At 49.4% G+C, this 21,925-nt stretch overlaps 1 protein-coding gene across 1 annotated transcript in view; it reads right to left on the reverse strand.

Moving 5' to 3' along the window:
* The window catches only part of LOC125719010 (dolichyl-diphosphooligosaccharide--protein glycosyltransferase subunit STT3B-like), a 30,844-nt gene that overhangs the window by 1,939 nt on the left and 6,980 nt on the right, over positions 1-21,925 (reverse strand). Inside the window, 15 exon segments of the mRNA XM_048993407.1 lie at positions 4-40; positions 247-459; positions 1,077-1,190; positions 1,360-1,533; positions 1,622-1,793; positions 2,069-2,256; positions 2,498-2,709; positions 3,075-3,229; positions 3,456-3,504; positions 3,862-4,008; positions 4,231-4,329; positions 4,869-4,968; positions 6,108-6,173; positions 9,888-10,175; positions 12,534-12,642. Of these exon segments, the coding sequence (XP_048849364.1) occupies positions 4-40; positions 247-459; positions 1,077-1,190; positions 1,360-1,533; positions 1,622-1,793; positions 2,069-2,256; positions 2,498-2,709; positions 3,075-3,229; positions 3,456-3,504; positions 3,862-4,008; positions 4,231-4,329; positions 4,869-4,968; positions 6,108-6,173; positions 9,888-10,175; positions 12,534-12,642 (2,123 nt within the window).

The raw sequence follows: 21,925 nt of genomic DNA on the forward strand, positions 1-21,925 counted from the left end.
CACCGTCGGGCGTGACAGGAGACCACGCTGGCTGGCTGATCTGCATTCACCACACAAACCGCACAATCGTTAAATCATAGTGAACTTTTTAAACTGGCACGCATCTCCGCTTGTTCACAACCGGCTCTTGCGTTTATGAATCACTAAATAAGCAGGCTGCCGTCCTGCAAGATTTATACGCTGCAGTATCTACACGCAAAAACCCGTTTTGGGTATTTTGGCATTAGAGGGCGCCTCCCTTCTCACCTTCTTTGAGGTGTACTTCTGCCTGGGCACGATGTTGGTGACACGGGGCTGCCGGCCCAGCGGCTCCCGGTTCTCTGGCTTCTTCACCTTGTAGATGCGGACGAGCCAGTGCTCCGAGGTGAAGGCTTCCTCCAGGTGCTGGAAGTGGATGTCCTTGTTTCCGATCTCCGCGTTGCGGGTCCGGTCAAAGCCAGGCGGAGTCCGGAAGTCCAGCTGCGGGGAGAAAAGGGGGAGCTGCCGGTCTGTGGGGTGGTATGAACTAGTCGTGGGGAGAGACAGTCTCATGTGTCAAACCAATATAAATATAGCAGCTTGAACTGGGATGAGAGGCAGTGGATTCTCAAAGACTGGAGAATAACCTATTATTTTTGCATATAAAATGCTGGATCTATTCTGAATGTGCATTAGACTAATACAAAAATTGCTTACAGGAAAACGTTTCTCAGTACAAATCTTAATAGGACCAAGCAGATGTTCATACAGCGAAGCGTCTTCAGGTCTCGCCTGCACTGGCAGGCAGACACTCAGTGCTGTTCCTTCTGCCCCAGCTGTGCAATTTTTTTTGTGGCGGTTTACAGACGTTTAGTCTCTCTTTTAACGTCGCCGTACTGGCTGGGGAAATCGGCAAATAAAACTGGGACCTCTGATCGATCGCTGGATTATCAATGATCTACTGTAGTTCTGCCAGGCTCAGCTGGGTGGTTTTTATCGGTGTCATTAATCCCCATAAAACAGGCGGCTGAATACCCAGTTATCCAGTGTGTGTGGGTTAAGAGAGAACCTCAGAAAGCCCTGGAGGGACTCTACTGATGGCGGCCGATGTTTCTCACCTGCATCTCTCCAAAGCGGTAGTAGGACATCTTGTACATAAGGCAGTTGAGCAGCGTGGGAGAGCCAGCCTTGTCTACCCGGAACTCTCCCTGGGGGGTGAAGTAGTCACTCTCCTGGGGGAGAATGAAGAAGAATCTGACGACTCTGCCATGCACACGGAGAAGGTTTGTTCCTCACACAATGGAGCTACTTTGAGAGTTGGCCGAGAAGGTCACGGACAGTGCTGGAGGACACGAGTCAGAAAACGGGACATGGCAGTAGAGGACAGGAAGTCCCTCTCACCCGAATGTCCTTGGGGTGTTCCCCCTCGGCGATCCTGACCATCCACAGGAACTTGTTGATGTCGTCCCCGGAGTAGCCAATCACGCCCCCAAAGATGATGAGCACGTAATCCACGTCCAGGCTCTGCATGATCTGGTAGGCCGCGGTCTCGTTGGAGGACATGGCCTTACCCACCTGGGAGATGGGCGCAAGGTGACTCACCTGAAGCTACCAGAATGCCCAGAAGCCATTTCCCACAATGCCCCTGTGATGCACCGCTCACCAGCGCGATGTGGCTGTTGTTCCACGTGTTATTGTCCACTAGCGTGGTGCGGTTCGCCATGCCGGCGATCTGGTACCCATAATCCCACCAGGACATGACCCGCGCTCGCTCGTCCGTGTTCTGCCGCAGCCAGTAGTACGCCTCTCGGAAGTCGTCTAGAATGTTCCGCGATCTGCAGAGACAAGTCATATTAAAATCTATGGAGTCTAAGGTTCTAGAGTTATAAATGTGGAATGTGCCTGATTCAGCATGACTGGTCCCTCAAGGCGAGGCAAAAGGGGGACGTCATGGCAATTTGACAAAAAAAAAAAAAAAAAAAAAACCTATGATGTACGTTGAGTCATGTGATCACAAAGGCCATCAAGGAGGACAGCAGCCACTGAGGCCCTGAAGAAGGGTGCATGTGCAAGGCTCTGTCGCGAGGTCAGGGCTGCACGCCCGCCGTACCCGTCGTGGTTGTAGGAGGCCAGCACCACACTGGGGCTGGAGTAGGCGTTGCTGGTGACCCAGGTGCAGTGCACGGCAAACATCATGAGCAGCATCAGCATCAGCATGGTCACGATGCTCTTGACGTTGGGGCCCAGGCCACCCTCCGTCTTCTCCTGTTCCGACACGTGCTTACGCACCTTTCCTGCCTGTAGGGGGCGATGCGAGTCACTTCCTCCTTGACACTCTCCACGTGTCCTTAACATGTCACCTTAGACCCGAGACCGACATCATTCCCCTTCCTACAACTGAGGTTCATGACTTGCAAGGCTGGGCTCGTCAAGCGCCATCTTGCGTTGGCCTCGGAAGCCGCAAATTTCCTAGACGGTTTCTGGAAACGTGCAGATCGACCCGCGCACAGAAGGAAGGCTCGGCGGGGGCCACCCTGACCTTGTCGTACAGGTTGCCCGAGCTTCTCTTGTCGTCCTCGTCGCTGCTGTCCTCGGCAGGCGGGCTCTCCCGCTTCTGGTCGTCCCCCAGGTAGTGCTCGAAGACGCTGGAGAAGGCGATGGCCGACAGCATGCACACCACCGGGGTCAGCGTCAGCATGAGCCGCACCATGACGCCCGCGAAGTAGACGGCGCTGATGGCGTACAGGGCCACTAGGGGGCAGGAGAGGAGAGGGAAGATGACCACAGCGTTACACTCTGCAGTCACTGCTTCTTTCACGGTTAACATATAACACCCAGTAACTAAACAGCATAAACTATTCATCTGTATTAATAAGAGCAATATAAATTCCATTTGCTTGTTACACTGAATGAATACAAATGCTGAAAAAGCAGACATCTGTGCTTAATACTGGTCCTTTCTGAATTATTAATTTTCCTGTTTTCCATGCGACTTCATTTCAACATGCCCGCAGTTCTTTAAAACGAGCTTTGTTTGTATTATAAATGCCTAACCCTAACCCAGCCTGACACTCTCACAGCCACTCGCCGACTTGGCACCACCTCCCGGCCCTCACCGAAGACGCGCTCGTCGTTGATGTTCTTGATGCAGAACCACAGCCCTGCTGGGAAGGTGCACACTAGGATGTGTAGATCGAAGAAGAAGGATACCCAGGTGGTGGGCTGGTGCTCGGACACAGACGCGATGATGGGAATGTGGATCTTGGCGTACCTGGGCATAGGAAGAATGACAGCGTCCCTTCTGGTCAGCTGTGGCCTGACCCCGTCAAGCGATATATTTTGAGGTGGACTTTTTTGCATTGATAACCTTTTATTTAGCAAACTTTACCAGTAGATTATTTCACGTCACTAATTTCCTTTAAATAACAGTGCTGGCCAAGCAGCCTCTACATGCACTCATGACTGACAGGCAAACTGGCGAATTAGAAACAGCTCACCCGGTGTCCCAGAGAGAGTAGAAACGTCCACTCCACGGTGCGATGTACCCTAAGCGCAAAGAGAGCACACAGGTTCATGCTCACTGCTAAGCTAACACAGGGCCGTGGGTTCGAATCCTGTGGCCAGTAGAGAATCAAGAAGTACTTAAGCCCAACTGCTCCCGCGATGCTCTGAGTGCTAGCTTTCTTCACTTCTATGTCACAAAATTGTTTAGTAAATATGAATGAAAAGGCCTTGCAGAGCCATGTGGAACACTGCTTAAAAAGGGTTACTGCGATATATGCATGCCTGTGAGAATATAATAATGGTTTAAGGTAAACGGAAAATGGCTGGGAGAACACTGAACACACACACACACACACACACACACACACACACACACACACACACACACACACGTCTCACCCGTGTAGGTCAGGTATATGACGGTGAGGAAGACCACCCCAGCCGCCAGTGACACCCCGAGGAAGAAGAGCGTCTGGAACTCCTGCTTGGTGAGCCGGTCTTTCAGGTACTGCAGGAAGGCGTATACTTGGAGAAGCGCAAACACGCCTGCGTCGGGAAAGGAGGGGGGGGGAGGAATTTAGCAGGGTACTCAGACGGGAGAGACTATGCAGGGACGGGAAAAACTAGAATGCAGCTCTCACAGCACCCAGAAGCAGTGAAGCTCAGCCCCCACATACACGGAAGGCTCAGACCAGACTGAGGAGCTACTGAGGAAAGGGGGGGGGGGGGCAGACCGGAAAGGGGGGGGAGGGGCGCCAGGAGGAGTACCTGCCGCTGCCATATGCTCGCTGGTCCTGATTGGCTGGAAGCCCACGAACGGGATCTGCATGGAGAGGATGAGGCCCACGACGTAGAAGGTGCTATATGCTGAAGGCAGAGAATGGCGCACTTAGCATGGGCACACAGCGGATCACCGGGGACAGGAGCATTTCGGGCTCCTTAAAGAGCACGACGGCTCAAGCTGCAATGGGGCCTCCCATCATACTGATGGCAGGCACACACACCGGCTCCGAACTCCCCCGCAAAAACACAACCAAGCACACCTGACACACCCACACCCCGTCGGTACCATCTGACACTTCACCAGGCCCGGAAAATGATAAGAACTGGGCAACACACCTAGCAGGGCTGGACCCACACGACCATTCAAGCATCTGACAGGCTGGATGCATAGATCCTGTTTCTACAGACAGCATCACGTTTTTGTAACGACTCATGTCCAATAAAAGCTTGCTGGTCATGAACCAAAAGAAAAAGGAGACTACTGATCGTATCACTGTCTAGTTTTAAGACCTGATAACCCAACCATCCAGCCTGAGATACTCAGATTGGCGGAACCAAGGCTGACCACTGCCCTGATTGGTGGAGATGAGGCCAGCAACCGCCCTGATTGGTGGAGTACTCACCGATGTAGACTCTCCTGCTGTACCTCTGCATGAGCAGCAGCACGAAGACGTGGAGGGGGATGAGGTTGATGATGAACACATAGCCTCCCCAGGCAGACACCTGCAAGATGGCGAATGGCCAAGTCAGCGATGCGTCGGTGCATGTACAGCCGCGCATGGGGTGCGAACCCGCGCAGACACACCCACACGTCAACAGTCACAGGCTGTAATGAAAGGCGACAGCTGTTTACAGACTCAAAGCGGCAGAGAGACAGGAAGGACACATAAGAGAGCGCCGTGCTGTGTGATTCATGCAGTCACTCTCCTGCTGCTGTTTGGATCTCCACGGCACCACCAGCTAATTGGTTGTAGTTCAAGCATGGAAAAACTCTATTAAAGTCGCGGATTTCCTCTGGTTTCCTCGGACGAGATAAATGAAGCAGCTTTTCAAGGCAGAGTAAGGGGGGTGGGAGGAGTGTGTGCGCCTGCCCACGGGCTGACGGGAGACCTGGCGAAACCAGCTATAGCCGACGTGGTTTCACAGCCGTCCCGAAAATCACAGTGCAGAGACCACCCCCCCACAGCAGCATGGCCCACACTGGGTCAGATCCTGCGCCATAATCAGCCCACCAACCACTGAGGTCTTGTAAATCCATGACGAGAGAAACCTCAGGGGGTGTTCTTCAGGCAGGTGGGGGGGGGGGGGGGGGGTGGGCAGGAAAACTGAAGGACACAGGAAGTGCAAAAGGGGGGAGTTGCTTTCACAGGCCTGGCAGGGGGTCTCCAGGTGAGGTATACTAGCCAGGACCCCCCTCCCAGTTCAAACGACACCAGCCAGCCTTTCTGTAATGGCTGAGAAGCAAGGAAAAAATAAAAATAAAAAAATCAGAAAACATGAGGCGATATGCTGCCACCCAAAACCTTCTGGGGGGGGATTGAGGATTGAGGCCACTGTAATTAATCCGATTGGTTTATCCCTTCATCCCATCATAGGACTCCCTAATCAAACCTTCCTGGCACGAAACCCTTTCAGGTCATTAGCGGGACTATCGCCTGGATGCCAGAGTCTGCACGACGGACGGGGCTGTATTTTGTTTTATTTCTTTGACATCTAACTAATGGGCAGCAAAAAGATGAGCCCAGAAGGGGCGTGAGGCGCTCGCATTTGTTCCCCGGCTCCCTTCACGAACCCGGGCCCCTCGTCCACGATGACCTCTGTCAGCACAGAGCGTCTCTCCCCAGGGCCCGGCCAACACTCACCATGTAGAAGTAAGACAGGCAGCAGCCAATTGTCCAGAAGACAGAGCCTGTTTTCACAGATTTCACCTGAGGGTGGGAGAGACAGGGGGCAGGGTTAACAGATACCCGCGTACACACAGATCACCAATTATATCTTTGTGGGGACTCTCCATTCATTTCTAATGGGAAAACTCCGATCCCAACATGACGACCTTAAACCCTTCCCAGCCCTAACCCTGAGGAACCAAACAAAAACAGGAGACTTGACATTTTTAGTTTTTTTTTTTTTGTCATAGATCTTCATGGGGACCTGAAAAATGGCCCCCACAACGTTAAAACAACAGGTCCCCACAATGTAATATAAACCTAATTTACACACACACACACACACACACACACACACACACACACTAAAGTAATAATAATTCACAGCCACGTGTCACTCTACAGAAGAGCCAAATTAGCAGGCCGTAACTGAATGCCATTAGTGGGTCTAGCCGTAGTCTGCTTAAATCCTTCTCTAATTAGAGCAAAATCTCGAGGAGGTGTGTGGGGGGGGGAAGCACCACCACTTAAAATTGGCCATAAAGTCTGGAGCTCTGTTCATACTGCACCCTTCCCGATGCGGACGGACAGGCCCTGCAGCTCAGCCTCATGGGTAAGTGGCTGAACAGCATGAGTGGGCATCTGCCTGTCTGCCCCCCCCCCAGATAAGAGCCACACGTTGCTGCATCGGTCTGCAGCCCAGCAGCAACGACACCAAAACACGCCCTGGCATTTGCTGCCGAAGTCGGACTGTTTACGGCCCAGAAGGCGACTGAAGCACAAAGTGCATTTTGAAGTGCATTTTTCATAGGACTCCAGATTTTAAAAAAACATGACATTCATTTAACGGGTGGTATTTAAATCCCTCAGATCAACTTGGTTACATGGTGGAAGCTTCATTCTGTTCTGCTGAGGAACTGAGCGAACAAGAAGAACTACTCCTTTTGCCAAAGTCTCTGAAGTGATCTTTACTCATTAAGACTTATACTAAATGGTGCCCATTTTTGTCTTGTTCCTGTATTTATTTAATGTTAATTATTTTGAACAGTTTCTCATGGGATGCTATTAACACAGAGGGACATCCACTGGGTCACATGACCAGCCACTGCAACTTGTTTCTGGATGTTCTCCCCTGGGGAGGGGGGATAAGCAGGGCACTTCCCCAACAAGGGCTAACAAGACTGGAGACCCAGTGACTGCTGTCCAGTGGGTGTCAGAGGTCATGCCAGGGTCATGCTGGACGTTTCCGGGCACAGACTAACTGAATTGCGGCCACTGGTCCCTGCAGGGCAAAACAAGCCGAAACGGCACCCTGCAGGTGGCCCTGGCACAAAGGGCAGGTGTCTCAGAGGAAGGGGGGGAGGGGATTCAATTATAGATTAGAGGTGCTGACAAGAGGGGGAGAACTCTGCAGCCGATGGGGCTATTAGTAGATAAAGAGGACCTTTACGAGAGCGCTGGGCACCGACGTCGTGGCTAAGCACTGTAAACTAGGCAGATAACGGGGGCTAATCAACACCCAGTGGTGTTAGAGGACCCGAGACAGCAGCACTACACCCCTCTGTCTGAATGTCAGGGGAGGGAGGGAGAGGGGACATCTTTGAAGGTAAATGCGACATCACAGAGCCGAATGGGAGCTCCGTGGGAGGATCGGAGGACAGGGCACCAAAACGTGCACCGATATCTTGGAAGACACCAAATCGTGTTGATGTCCTCTGCAGAGATGTCAGAATGCGTCTGAAGGCTATGCCAGCAGCTCCTGACAAGGCCCCCCCCCCCCCCACGCAGACCCACAGGCAGGGATGGGGGAGCCAGGAAGCAAGGAGAATAAGGATCGACCCCTCAAGGTCTCACTGCCAGGTACACAACCCAGGTGGGTTTCCATAGAAACACCCAGCTGTGCGAAAGGGTGCAAAGTGAGTCGCTCTGCATGGAAAAATACTAAGAAGATAAAAATTATGAACATGACAAGCAGAAGATCAAAGTCCTACTTTCCTCTTGGGAAATCAGTGAAGTCTTACTTTGGGGTGAAGAACAACACTGCTTCTTATTTACAGCTGAAAATTAAGGGAAAACAAATTTCCCTGGTATGAAGGCAGCCCCGGTGATGGTCTTTTGGAGAAAATGCTCGTAACCAATTCCGCCATCTTTTCTGACAAGGAAGAGAAGACCCTGCATCAAGGTTTGCCAAATGAACTAGCAGGAGAAAGTCTCCCCACCCCCTGCGATAATTTCTGCATGCAGACGAGCTCAGTGGTACCCTGAAGGGCCGCCAATTCACCAGGGCCTCTATTCTGGCAAAAGATGACATCTGAGTAACTGAGGGCCAGACCGAAAACAAAGGTACCCTGCCTTATTTAAACAAGCATACAAATATCTGCAAGTATTTCAATTACCACTGTAAGAAACACCAGTAAATTCAAGGGGGATCATTATGGGCCACAAAATGGACACTAGAAGGCCTCATATTCCATGCACTTCGACAGCAGAACATCTGACATGGTCCTTAAATTTGATATATGGAAACATCAGATAACGTCACGCGACATTCAGATCTATGTTACGACGACTTGATGCTGCATCTTGACGCATCATCAGCAAGCCCAGCATTCCCAAGGATAATGGCGCTCCATGCGGCATACAAGCACTGCCTTTACACCCTCCGTTTGTTTTTATTTTGCCAATTTTAAATAAATCCCCCCAAGTAAAAATGGCGAAAAGCTATCAGCGCTCTTTCCTGATGGTAACTGTGGCCTCGGGTAACTCCCTACCATTCATAAAAACTGCTACTGGTCGGCCTATTTAATATTCCACATTACAGATCTGCTGTGCAACAGCATTGTTAAAAATGCTAAAAATCCCAGACAGACACTACAGTAAATCTGAACAGGGAAAAAAGCAAATCGTTCAATGGCCTCATTAGAAAACTGACCGTCGTTACATCAGTCACAGTGATGGGCTCAGCATAAACAGGACGGTCTATCCTCCTGGACCACGGAGGAGCTGAAAGGTTCACAAAACGCCCATGTCCTACTTCCCACTGCATTCACACCTCCTCTGAAAGCTTTTAAAGAATCATTTTCTGATTCCCCCCATTTTTGCCAATTCTCATTTTTTGGTTACCACAGCAGAGATGGCTGTAAAGAGCCGTTTCTCTGTCTCGATAATAAAACCCATCTGTATATTTCACCTGCTAGGCTGGCAGATACGCAACAGACCAGGCTGTAAGAGGCACAAAGTACCAGTCAAACGTTTAGAGAGACCTAAACCCAGTAGAGATGATTTTGGAGGAGTCTGACTGGAGAGTGAAGGAAATGCAGCCAATGAGAGCTCAGCACATATGTGGGACCTCCTGCAGGACAGCTGGAAATGCATCCCAGGAGGCCACCTCATGAAACTGGCGTAGAGGAGACAGTAGGGTCAGCCAGTCACTGGAGCTATTGGGGTTAAGGGCCTTGGTCAAGGGCCCAATGGTGGGATCACTGTACCGACCCAGGGATTTGAACCAGCAGTCTTCTGAGTCCTAATCGAAAGAGCTGCTCCCCTCCAAAATAAAAAAAATAAAACTGTTTTGTTCAGTGCATAATTCCATACGTTACTGTATAGTATTGATGTCTTTATAATTATTCGAAAATGTAGAGAATAGTAGAAATAGACCCTTCTATGGGTAGGTGTGTCCAAACGTTTGACTGATATTGTATATATACACCCAGAGGACTGGATGCCAGCAAGGGCCCCAGGCGCTGAGAGACTCACCCAGAGGTAGTATGTGAACTGCAGCGCAAAGATGGCGATGCCCTCGTTGTCGAAGGACCCAGCCACCGAGCGGGAGATGTAGCCGGGCACTATGGCGATGAAGCAGGCGGCCAGTAGCCCCGCCCCCTGGTTCCACAGCTCCCGCGTCAGCAGGAAGGTGGAGATGGCCGTCAGGCCGCTGAACACGGGTGCCAAGAACACGCACACGTCGCGGATGTGCACAGTCACATGGAGCAGGTTCAGCACATAGTGGATGAGGCCGGCAGTGACCATCAGACCTGGGTACACCTGGAGGGAGGGGAGGACAAGGTCATTAACCAATCATCTGAGAGGTATAACACCCGAAGGGAGGGGAGACAAAGTTATTAACCAAGAAGAGAAAACAGATGGAAAACCCAGAGATGCCCAATAGAGCAGTGTAGTAGAAGGTGCACACTAAATCGATTATTCCCCCTAAGTGCAGCTCTAGAGTGACTAAAGCACACAGACATTAGGAGCTTATTTGTATGTCAAGACAAACTCGTCAACATTTCCACATTCAAACAAAATCTCAGGCACCTAACCGCCATCGGCTCATGCCGAATGGCGGCAGCCCTCCGAATCCAGCACATTTTTTGGTTGTTAAGATGTAATGAGATCCATTTTACGGCTGTTCTGAGCGACTGAAGCTCTGACAACAACCTCTCAGTAATGCAGCCATCGCAACGTGCAGCGCATCACAGAACAAGGTATACACACAAAGACCATTTCTCCCCAATGCTCAGTAGGGTGTAATGTAATCAATAGGGTAAGCAGGTGATGTTCTCTTAAGGGAGATGGCGGATTTCACTGCTCATTTAGCACATTAAGCACTGGAGGAGGACGATGACCTCCATCTTGGTCATCTTTGCGGCAGAGTAGTGCTAACCCTGCCTGAGTCCTGGGTCCCAAACTAGTAATTACTTCCGTCCCAGAAGAGATGGATGGTCTGCCTCACTAAGCACTTTAGCCCCCCCCAACCCCATGCACATCCTCACCCCCCCCCTCCCCCGATTGCAGCCTGGGGGCTGTGTTCCTAATAATGCCACACGCCGGTATCATTACTAAATAATTACTATTTTAATTGCCCGCAGCAGGCACCGGGTGAAGTCCCCCCACCCTTTCCTTGCAGAGAGCTGCTGAGGGAATTAGAGGGGTGGCACGGTGCAGCCTTTTCTGAAGGCAATGGATTTCTGGGGGGGGGGGGGGGCGGGAGCAGTCTGCTGGCCACGGGTCAGACGAAGAGGCCTGGTCTGTGCGTCACTTCTCAACGTGGGGTGAGGCAGCCAGCCGGGAGGGATTGGCAGACAGACAGCGACACCGCCGGGCCCTCGGAAGACTGCCGTCGGAAGCACTCCTAGTGTCCTGGGGGTGGAAGCACGACTCAAGAGCCTCATGATCCCCCTCCACGATATCAAAGAGGATGAGACCTCAAAAGCTGGCTTTAGGAACTGCTTACCCGGCTCGGGTGATGGGCAGAACCCAAAGGTGACATTTTACCACATCCCAGCAAAGATTTACAGCCAGCTTTTTGGAAATCTAATAGACAGGGATGTGCTTCATTCCTCAGGAATAGTCCTCAGAGCCACATTAAAGCTCCTAATGGGCACCTTTCCTGGTGTCATTATGTTCCTCTGGCGGCGTTTCCAGGACTATGGGAGCAGCAGAGATGGAGAAGCGGACCAATCGCGTTGCTCGGCCTTTCGGCGCACTGACGGGTGAGGTAGGAGCACCGTGCCTGGCACTGTTTGTACGAGGAGACGGCAGCTGATTATCGAACAAGACACCTGATATAAAAATTAGCAGTACGGACTGCCAGCATAAATTGACCCAAAAAAAACACACACTCCTGCTGGGGGGCCCTGGCATCGATCGTGTTTCTAGCGCTGTCCACCCCCAGTGCCCGGCTACCATAAGCACGAGCCCCCTCCCCCCACACACAGGGGGTTACGGTCTCATCCTGTTAGCGCTCATTCCCGCCAATACCCCAGACTGGCTGACAAACTGGGCTCTCTGCACAGAGCAATGAGCTCTCATGATGGGAAATTCATTTATCACGACAATACAGGGGAAAAAAAAAGAAGATCAATAGCAGCAAAGTCTCAAAAGACGCCAGGGAGAGACATCAGACTCCATCTCCACTGAACTGTGCCTATGTGGGAACAAGCCCGCTTCTGGGCGAGGCTGGGCTGCCTTATAGACTGGCATGGCAAACGACGGGCATCACAGCTCTGCGGCAGGCGCCGAGCTCACAGAGAGCTGGGGCACACTGACCGACCTTCAGCAGGGAGAGCGAGGCTGGGTGGCGGGGGTGGTGACAGGGAAAGGGAGTTATTGTAAGGAAGTAGCGGAATGGTGAGGCCCCCCCAACTCTCCCACCATGCTACGGGATTGCCAGCTACCCAAACAGGGTCACCCTCTCACCGGCAGATAAGCGGATAATTACTGATAACGATGATACTGCTGCTCCATTTTCTGAGCCGATTTAATACAACTTGCATGATTAAAATGAAGGACATATTGGGAAAATTATTGCCTCAAACCAAGAACCTCCACTCCATGGAGCTTAACAACCAGAGGCTGAGAGGGGACAGATTCCTTGAGTGGGGGGAGTGGGCCCTGGCTTACCGTTCCTCCAACGATCCTGCCCAAGGGGTACCACGCCCGCTCATCAAACCAGTTGAGGAACTCGTAGAAGCCATTGGTTGTGAGGTGGTGTGTTGACCGGTAGTTGAACCTGGGGGAGGGGAAGACAAACAAGAAAGGGATCACAACAGAGCAAAACCAAACAGGCAGACGAGCCACACGTTCAGGCCCTGGGCGGCCGGCCGCTGGGTAAACATAGAAAATGTGCCTTGCAAATTTGATGATAATTACTTTGGGATTTTCCATTCGCGTGCCATTTAAACTTCAAAGCACTACGCCTCCTGAATACGAACTACCGACTATCTGGCTTGCCAATGGTCCAACAAGCGAATCAGAACCGACCGAATGGCTCACGTTCAAAGCACACCGGACTGGGCTGCCAGACGACATCATTCATGGGTGGCCATCAGAACCAAAACACTTACTGGAAAGAATGCACACTGACCACTTGAGGAAGGGATCGAATACATCAAATCACTCATCCAACCAGAATTTCTCCATTCCATTGGGAGACCAGTGATTGGCTGAATGAGTTAACAGTCTTAAAACTGCTGCTTTTGAACGAATCACTAAAACACACATTCGAAACTACGGCAACCACCTCACCCTGCCTTTTGCAGTCAAAAACCGAAGAGGATACACGCCGGGCCTGTCAGAAAAGGACACCTCTCTGAGTACCTCTAGCTGGCACAGACCCAGCCCTTTCAGGGTCATTCATTAGGATGGTACAGGCCAGCATTGCTCTCCTGTGGTCGTCTCCCACCGCAGAAGCAGCTTGCGGACCTTTTCACCTTTGTGGCTCATTCGACCTCACTGCCTCTGGAGAAGCACTCCAAATCACTCTTCGAGCAGCCACTTACTCAGCCCTATCTGCCATTTCCACCCTGGGCCATTTTTTGCTGTGCTGGCCATCTCTGAACAGCTACAAAACCACCGTGACTCTGCCTCCAGGGAAAAGGGAAGTGGTCTCTCATACCATGTAGCAGGACACTGATGTGGAAATTTTGATCAATACTGATAACTGATACACTACTATCTAATATTACCGATATAGATTATGGGCTAACCTCCAAGCTCCACAAATCCATAGTGGAACTGATATTGGGTGCTTCTTAAGGTCTTTAGAACGCACACAGCAACCACATCACATAATGTAGGCAGGGAGACGTTGGCGAAGTAGCGTCAACTTGGGAAACTGTAGTGAGGATTTAAGCGGTAAATGAGCCGGTGAAATCCCTTCTCCTCCAGTATGGAAAAAGCTGATGGTCCAATGCGATCGTCTCCACTATTTCAGCATTTATGGTCTTTAGCTATGCTGCTGCTAGCTATGAATATTGACTAAAGTTTAAAATATTCAGCTGCCAAATTTCAGTCAAGACTGACAAACTAGATCAAAGCCAAGGTCATTTTAATAAACAGTTGGCACCAATATGTTAACTGATGGGTCTCTAATACAATCGACGGCAATGAGTTCCAAATGCGCATGGATTTAAAAGAATCACATAATGTTAGTACACTCCCCCACCTTCACTTTAATGCGGCATGTGGCTCAGCAGGCTAAACCTCCGTGCCTGTGATAGGAAGGTGGCCTGTTCAAGTCCGGCTTTGGCAGAAGTTACACGTTTGTAGGCCCTTGAGCAAAGCCCTTAACCCCCAGCTCCATGGGCCCTGTAGGTGGCCACCGTTCACTGTGATCCCAAGCTTGCTCGTTTGGACGCGTCTCTCAAAGAGATCGATGCAGTTTTATTATTTAACGGAAATAGTTTTGCCTGGCTGGCAAAAGGGCACTGCACAGCAACACCAGTGACGCTAACTGGCCCAGTTCTTTCTATACTCTGGTCCAGCAGCATCTAGCATTTCCCTTTTGCCGAGTTGTTTGTGCGAGACAGTTACTTCACACACGTTTGGCTGAAGATGCCCTGCTGAGCACTGAAGCCTCTGCAGAAGAACAAATGAGAGGGAATTCACCCATTATGTGATCAATCTGCACAGCCCATGCAGGCTAGTCTGCAGGATGGGGGATAATGAGACCGTATTTTGAACATCATCCCAGCCTGGCCCGGGGCCCCCGCATTTAGAGGCGCCGAGCCTTTGGAGGGCTGCATCCAGTGGTGTCAGAATGGCCGAGGGGGGAGCATCACACGGCGCAAACTGAGCCTTGGGTGCGAATGGAGCTTAAGGTGCTCAAAGAGAGTGATTTGGCAGGAGGTGCAGGCTGGCGATCGATGAAGCCAGAGCACATGCCAGGCCAACCTGACGGGGTCCTGATGGGAGCCTGTCGATACGCGGGGGTCCTACCACACCAGCAGCACCGGGCCCTCCCCCTCTCTATCAACACAGACTGAGGATGTTACCTGAGACAGTGAGGAGGATGGAGAAAGGCTGTCTGTCAGCCCCTCCTATGGCCCTGAGGCAGCGCCCCCTGCCTGTCAGATTTAATAGTAAAGGTCAACTCTATGTCAGAGCAGCTGAAAATATTGACATGATCAGCCAGGTGCCCACTCTCAAAATCACCATATAGAGCTGCAAATGGGCGGGCGGGGGGGGTAGTCATTTAAACTATAAATATAATTACATAAATATATTTACCGGGCACTTAATTTGAATGAGTAATGCATGTTTTACATTTATATTCTGCTAAACGCATTACTTCTAACACAGTTTGGGTGTCAATTTGTTATTCAATTTGTCTTGCTCAAATCCTGGACATTGGCTCCAGGATTCATAACCTTGTGGAGGAGAGGGGGGGCATCAAGGAGAAGCACAATCTCAGTCCGCCATCTCCGTGGGTTTTGACATTTCGCCAGTGGTAACTGGTACGATCTTCCTGTCGAGTATGTCTCCTGTGAGTATCACAGAGAGCAATCGGGGGGGGGGGGGGGGGGGGGGGGTGCTAAAAGGGTTCAGAGACGGGCCTCTTCAAAGCCCTGTCTTACCGAGCCTCTGAGCTTCCAGGCTCGAGCACCGTCCTATTACTGCCGCACTGGTACTGACCCGGTCATGTCCCCTGAGCATCACTGGGCCTTAAATCCTTGCCCAGATACAAAATAAATCTAGGTACTATCTGGACAGACAGATTTACTCAAACCCTAAGTCACACGGTGCAACAGACAGAGCAGGTTCAAGAGGAGGGCAGTCGCTAACATTCCCGGAGAGCTGCAGCTGAAGAACACATGAATTTATGACTGAAAAGTTACTTGCTCGAATTTCCAAAAGGTGCCTGCCGTTGTACCTTAAATAACAGCTGTCACTTGCGTCTGGAGCCCCTCTCACATTTACGCGCTTCATTCATCATTATCCTTCACATTTTCAGCCCAGTTCATTCATCTCTATTTATGAGAAAAGGGCAGCAAAACTGAAACCATTTCACTATTGCGTATAACTAATTCCCGGTGTATTACATTTTAATGCTTTTTGGACACTGCACTTGGCACTGAGCCACTGCACCCCACCCCCAAACCTCTTATTTTGTGTAGATTTAGTCCCTGAGCTGACAGTTTTAGTTTTAGCAGTTTTTCCACACTGCTTACGTGCCTTTTCTCAAAGGAACAGCGGGCTCTAAAAAGGATGCTAGGGGAAGCTAGAGATCAATTGGCAGAAGCTAAAATGACAGAGTATGACAGCTTGTGGGGGGAAGGGGGTGCAATCAAGGAGCTTGAAGGAAACGCTGTTTAGTGAAAGAAACCATCAATAAGCCCTCAAGTGCTGCTGGGTACAGGCTTCAAACGACGGTTTAATAAGTGATGTGAGCGACTAAGGGGAACTACATGGATTGACAGGACCTTCTAAAAAGGTCAGACGAAACTTGGCTGTTGTGGAGTTTGTTGCCACTTCAGCAGTGGCTCAGATGTCCAATTAGACACCCAAACCAAACGGGGGACCAATGGAAATGGTTCTCTTGGCCCAGGAGAACTGCAGCATCCCCTATGCTTTCTTCAGGGAGGAGACTTATCACCACTGAACAAGATTGGGGAACAGGATGAGAGACAAGGGACAGGTCAAGAACAACGAGAAGATCAATCTGAAGTGCAATCAGCCCCCCACCCCCAGCCCAGGGTAGAGTTGGATCAATAACAAAATTTTGACTTCAGTATTGATACCAGCTTAGGTACCTCAGTATTAATACTAAATTGATCCCGTATAAATTTCATATTGCTTTGAAATAAACAGGCCTACTTATGATTTAATCCAACACCAACAGTCTATAATCTCATTCTAATGTTATCGGTGAGATATGCATAGATCAGTTAAACACCATTCAATGCAGAAATTGATATCAATTTAGCCTCAGCCGTTACAAAACCTCACGTTGGATTTACATTTGCGGTTGCCGTGTTTGTCATTTAGCAAAAGGCCGTTTAGAAATGGAATGAATGAACTCGGTGGCTAAACATGACTTCAAACAAAACGTGGGTAACAGCTGAATTATGTCATTATCGTGTGTATATGCCATGACTCTTATGCTCCTAACACAAAGCAGGGTGATGCATCACCAGGTTTGACGAGTTGCCTCCTTGTTACAGCATTTGCAGACTGGGCCTGTTGGGTCTGCAGCTACGTCGCTCCGGTTCCATTCCCCAAAACAACGCCACAACTTCAACAGCTAGAGGCAGGCAGCAGGCAACAGTGGTTTCCATTTGCCGCCTAAGCAAATCGCCCCGCAGAAAAGACAGGCGGAATGAGCGCGGCCGTCTCTCCTCAAGGCGGGGATTCCACATGTCCGCCACAAGATGTAACCTTTAAGTTTGTTTCTCCGGTTTGCGCAACAGATGTACGAGCGCACTCTCATCAAATAGCAAAATCCGCCTGCAACATGATAGAGTCGCATCATTTTCAGTTTTTAGCGTTGCAGTACCATAGCAATACTGGTCTATCAGACAACACTAGCCCACTGATATCTTCTTACACTTAAATCTGTCGAAGACCCATTACCATGCTGACACAGCAGGCTACAGCTTAAATAAAAGGCAAGAACCTTAGCCTGACCCAGCCCCCCCCCCCCTCAAAAAAAACAGCGTAACTGCACATCAGCTTGGAAAGACAAATCGGCAGTGCTTTGCATGAGCTGCCCCTTCATAATGCCTTTATAACATATTAATAGATAGAGATAGATAACTTTAATAATCCCAGAGGGAAATTCTAATTTCCAGTAGCTTCACACCACAGTGGTATAAACATAAGAATAAAAAACCCAGAAGACTATAAAAGTATAGATGCACATTAAAACGGAGCTATTGCCTATTCTAAAAGTGCTGTATGAATGGCGCAAAAGTAAAAACAAGTAAGTGAATAAAAAAATATATATATAATTAGTATGACCAAACAATAATGGCATTATGAAGGTGCAGGTAACGTAAAGTGTTACTAAAAAATGACAGTCGATATACCGAACACACCAAGGAACCTCTTAAAGCATTTGGCTGTAAGCAGCCAACCCGGACGGGCATTTTCTGGGCACTGATCAGACAAACAAACCTAAGAACTGCTCTCCTCTCTACCAAGACAAACTGCAATCCGGATACCGGACCAAGCCCATGCAGATTTACGCTGCACTCCACGTTCGTGGATAAAAAGGCTCATGGAGCATCTCTCAGGCCTGTGAAACAGAATTGTTGCGACAGGGAAGATAATGAAGCCAAATAGCTTCCTTTCGCAATCGATTTCCAGAATACAAAAGCACTGCGGTTTATCAAAGCGAAACTCTATAAAGAGAGAAGATTCAAAAAAAAAAATTTGTGAATCTTTTTTTAAGTCTCATTCTGACATTGTCTATTAAAAAAACCTCGTTCTGGTGTGAGACAAGCTGCTAAACCCAGAAGATGCTAAAAAAAATCATATAAAATCGATGGTATTTGGGAAGTTTTGTGACAATCAACCAGGCCTGACAGCTGCAGAGCGAAGTGTCCATGGCAGAGCAGTCTGGGTGCATTAAGTGGACTGTGGCTCCCTTTCACAATCGCAGTTTGTTAATCCGGCATGTTCATCTTAAACCTGGAAGGATGTGACAATGAATATGTTAGCAAAAGCAAGCAGTTTCACTGCCAAGACTATGAACCGGTACGGACAAAGGAGCCATTTTTTAAATGACATAAAAACCGCCACCTTGTCGGCATTTCACTTGCTTCATCTTCCCTCACGCGTAGTCAGAGATGCTTGCACAGCACTTTGTATTTTAATGAAAGAGGACAAATCGCTGATCGTTTTCTCGTTAATATCGCGAACAGTCCAGCGGGGGGGACTGGGGGAAAAGAGTTTTCATCTGCATGCCGAGGATTTCCCACCCTCGGGGCGGACAGGCACCTCAAGCGACAAAGCCCAGCTGATGCCGAAAAGCCTGCCTGGGTGCAAAAGGGTGAGCTGAGCAGACTCAGGAGTGACAAAGGCACACACCCAGTGTAGCACCTTGGGTGAATTCAGGGCGTCTTGAGCTGATTCGTATAAAGCAACGTACAAGTGACTTTCAGCCCTGATCCACGTTTGATCTGTAAAAAGGGGCTCTGCTGCATTTGGCCTCCAACAGATAATCTCTGCTGTCCAGCACCAGCTCAACCCCAATTCCTGGTGACCTGAGCTCACAAGCAGACTCAGTACTGGAATTTCAATGAAAAAACCAAACTCACACCAAAAACAATGGGGATTTCACAGTAGGATATCGGAGGGAGTCTGAACATCATGGCTGTGCCCACATTACTGTCACTGGGTCAACAAGAGCGCTTGCGTTTTGTTTCGTGAACCTTTGTCAAAGCCCAAGGTCACAGCGACATGCTGTGGGATGCAAAAAGAGACCAACCTGTGAAGCAGTTACAGCTTTAAATCTATAAGCACAAATGTGAAAATACCACAGCAGACAGAGGAATTCAAATGTTGTGCAAATAATAAAATCACATAAAGCAAAGATGATCCTTTTAGTGCAAGATTTTCCTACAATAACAGATAAAAGGGAGGCAGGGAAAAGAAAAAGATAGAAGCAGCCAGACTGGCTGCTAGTGACAAATCTCTCAAGTGCTTATTATGAGCTATTAAAATAATGAAATATTATCCACCTATAGAGCTAATACGCATTTATTTGACCTACAGTTTGCTGCGTTTAGATTTATGTAAATCTGGGTTTACTAGCTTAACTCCGCCAACCAAGTAGAATAAACTGGCTGAAAATTAAAGAGGGATAAAGATGATTAACGAGCCGACGATACCGGCGCACAATCAGTCCCACAGGTACCCAAATTAATCACGGCCGAGATCGGCTGTATTCAGTGATTGGGGCTGGCAGGCTGATCGATCGATCGAGCGACTGACAGTCACACGCAGTAAGATTAATGTTAGGGACAGCTGGCCACTTCATGCTACCACTGCTTCCTGCATTATAAAAATAAACAAACTCGGATTTCACTGCTGAAAAATGAACTCCAAGTGGCACACGGGCGACCCAATCAGGCATGGAGCAAGTGGCTGCCCAGCAGCCAAATGGCACAGCGCGTTCCCCCCTCCCCCAATGGATCACACGCACGAGAGATCTGTATCTTTCTGCGGTCATTTCTTTAGCAAATCTTTTGGGTCTCACTGCAGGGTGAACTTGCAATTCATGCTTATATTAAGCGAGCAACGGAACGCTAAGCAGTGGCGCTTTGGTCACCAAGCTGAGCAAAGCACAGTGCTACCTATGCTGGTGTCACCAGCCCTTAGCGACAGGACAGAGTGTCCGTAACTTACGACTGGGCTCTGTTCCGACAGCAAGCTTGTATGTCAAAAAAGGATAATCACACTGACTTAGGTGTGAGAATGAGGCTGGGAGATGTGCGAGAGGCCAGGATGGTCAGTACAGTATTTTTTTTTTCAAACATTTTTCAAAGAAAAAAAAAAAAAAAAACATGTGCAAGTATACATATACAGACTTGCGCAATAGGTAGTGTAGTGCTGCTTGATGGAACACTGCCCCCAAAAATCTTCACACACAAAAATTTTAAATAAAAGTTGTTTTCAGTCACATAGGCTGTCAGTCAGGACAGTGTCGTCAGGAATATAACTACGCTTCATGGCCACGTGAGAGAGCCTGACGACAACAGCACTGTCCAAGCGCTTACATCTACGTGATCTTTAACGTCTCCTGAAGCCCAGTGCCAGGGTAGGGGGATCCAAACCGGGGGCTGAACACAAGCTGGTCAGCAGTCAGCTTTAACTGTCCACTCATCCACTAATCCATCCATCCATAGCAGGGTTATGGGGCTGGAGTCTAACCCAGCCAGCAAACGGCACAATTCAGGGGCTCACCCTACATCAGACAGCAGAACATGCATGTCCACCTGACATTCAGGAGGCAGGAAACAACTCTGGAGGTGTCAGGCGAAAGCACTACCCGCTGAGCGGCGCGCCTCCCTCACCCACTCCCTCCCTCTGCTGAGAATGAGAACCACACCTCCACATTACTGCGGCATCAGAAATGGCCTTTTATTAGGCTGGTAATATGGCAAATGGCCAGCAAACATTCAAACATAAAAATCGGGGATGGAAACTGACACACTCTTCCATTACCTTCCATCAGGGCTGACTGACGGGGACACTTTCTCTCACACACACACACACACACACACACACACACACACACACACACACACACACACACACACACACACACACACACACACCACACACACACACACACAAGGAATCTGAGGGTTGTCACTACCTTGGCCAGATAATTCTACCCAAAAGGAGCACAAGACCAAAAATTTAAAGGCTACCAGTAAGTAGTGACAAACTATAAACCAAACGTCCTTAAAACAAGATACATTAAAGACAGATGCCACGCTGTAGGAGAATAAAACCCCATTTCACTCATTAATATCCAGCCAGACCAATAACGTGCAGGCCGACGCTCGCAGTTTAGACCAGCAGGCTTTGAAAACAGCCAAGCTGTAAAGTTTGATTAAGGAGGCGGTATAGAGAGCAGACGCACAGACTTACACACTGTGTATTGGGCGCATGCAGCATGGCCTGACAGGCTAATCACCGCAGCGATTACTGCGAACATCAGTACCATCATAAAACCTGAAGCAGGACTCATAATGCAGTCGGCCTTAAAATTTAACAAGAAACATGTCTCCCGGTAACAGAGACCCAGAGCCAGGTACTCAGGACCACGACAGGTCAGCAGACGTACAGTCACAATCACACCATCCACTCCTTTAATGAATAGCAACAAATTCAAAATTAACAATATACAGGCGACAGAGAAATATATGATGGACCATGTGGAGAATTTAGATTACCCTAAACTGTGTATACTGGTAAACCCGCAGAAAGCAGACCCCATGAGTGCAAAAATCAGCCGGAGTGTTTCAAACTGGAGCAGACAGGGATCCCCATACCAGCACGCA

Source organism: Brienomyrus brachyistius, chromosome 23 (assembly GCF_023856365.1).
Source record: "Brienomyrus brachyistius isolate T26 chromosome 23, BBRACH_0.4, whole genome shotgun sequence".
Classification (NCBI taxonomy): Eukaryota; Metazoa; Chordata; class Actinopteri; order Osteoglossiformes; family Mormyridae; genus Brienomyrus; species Brienomyrus brachyistius.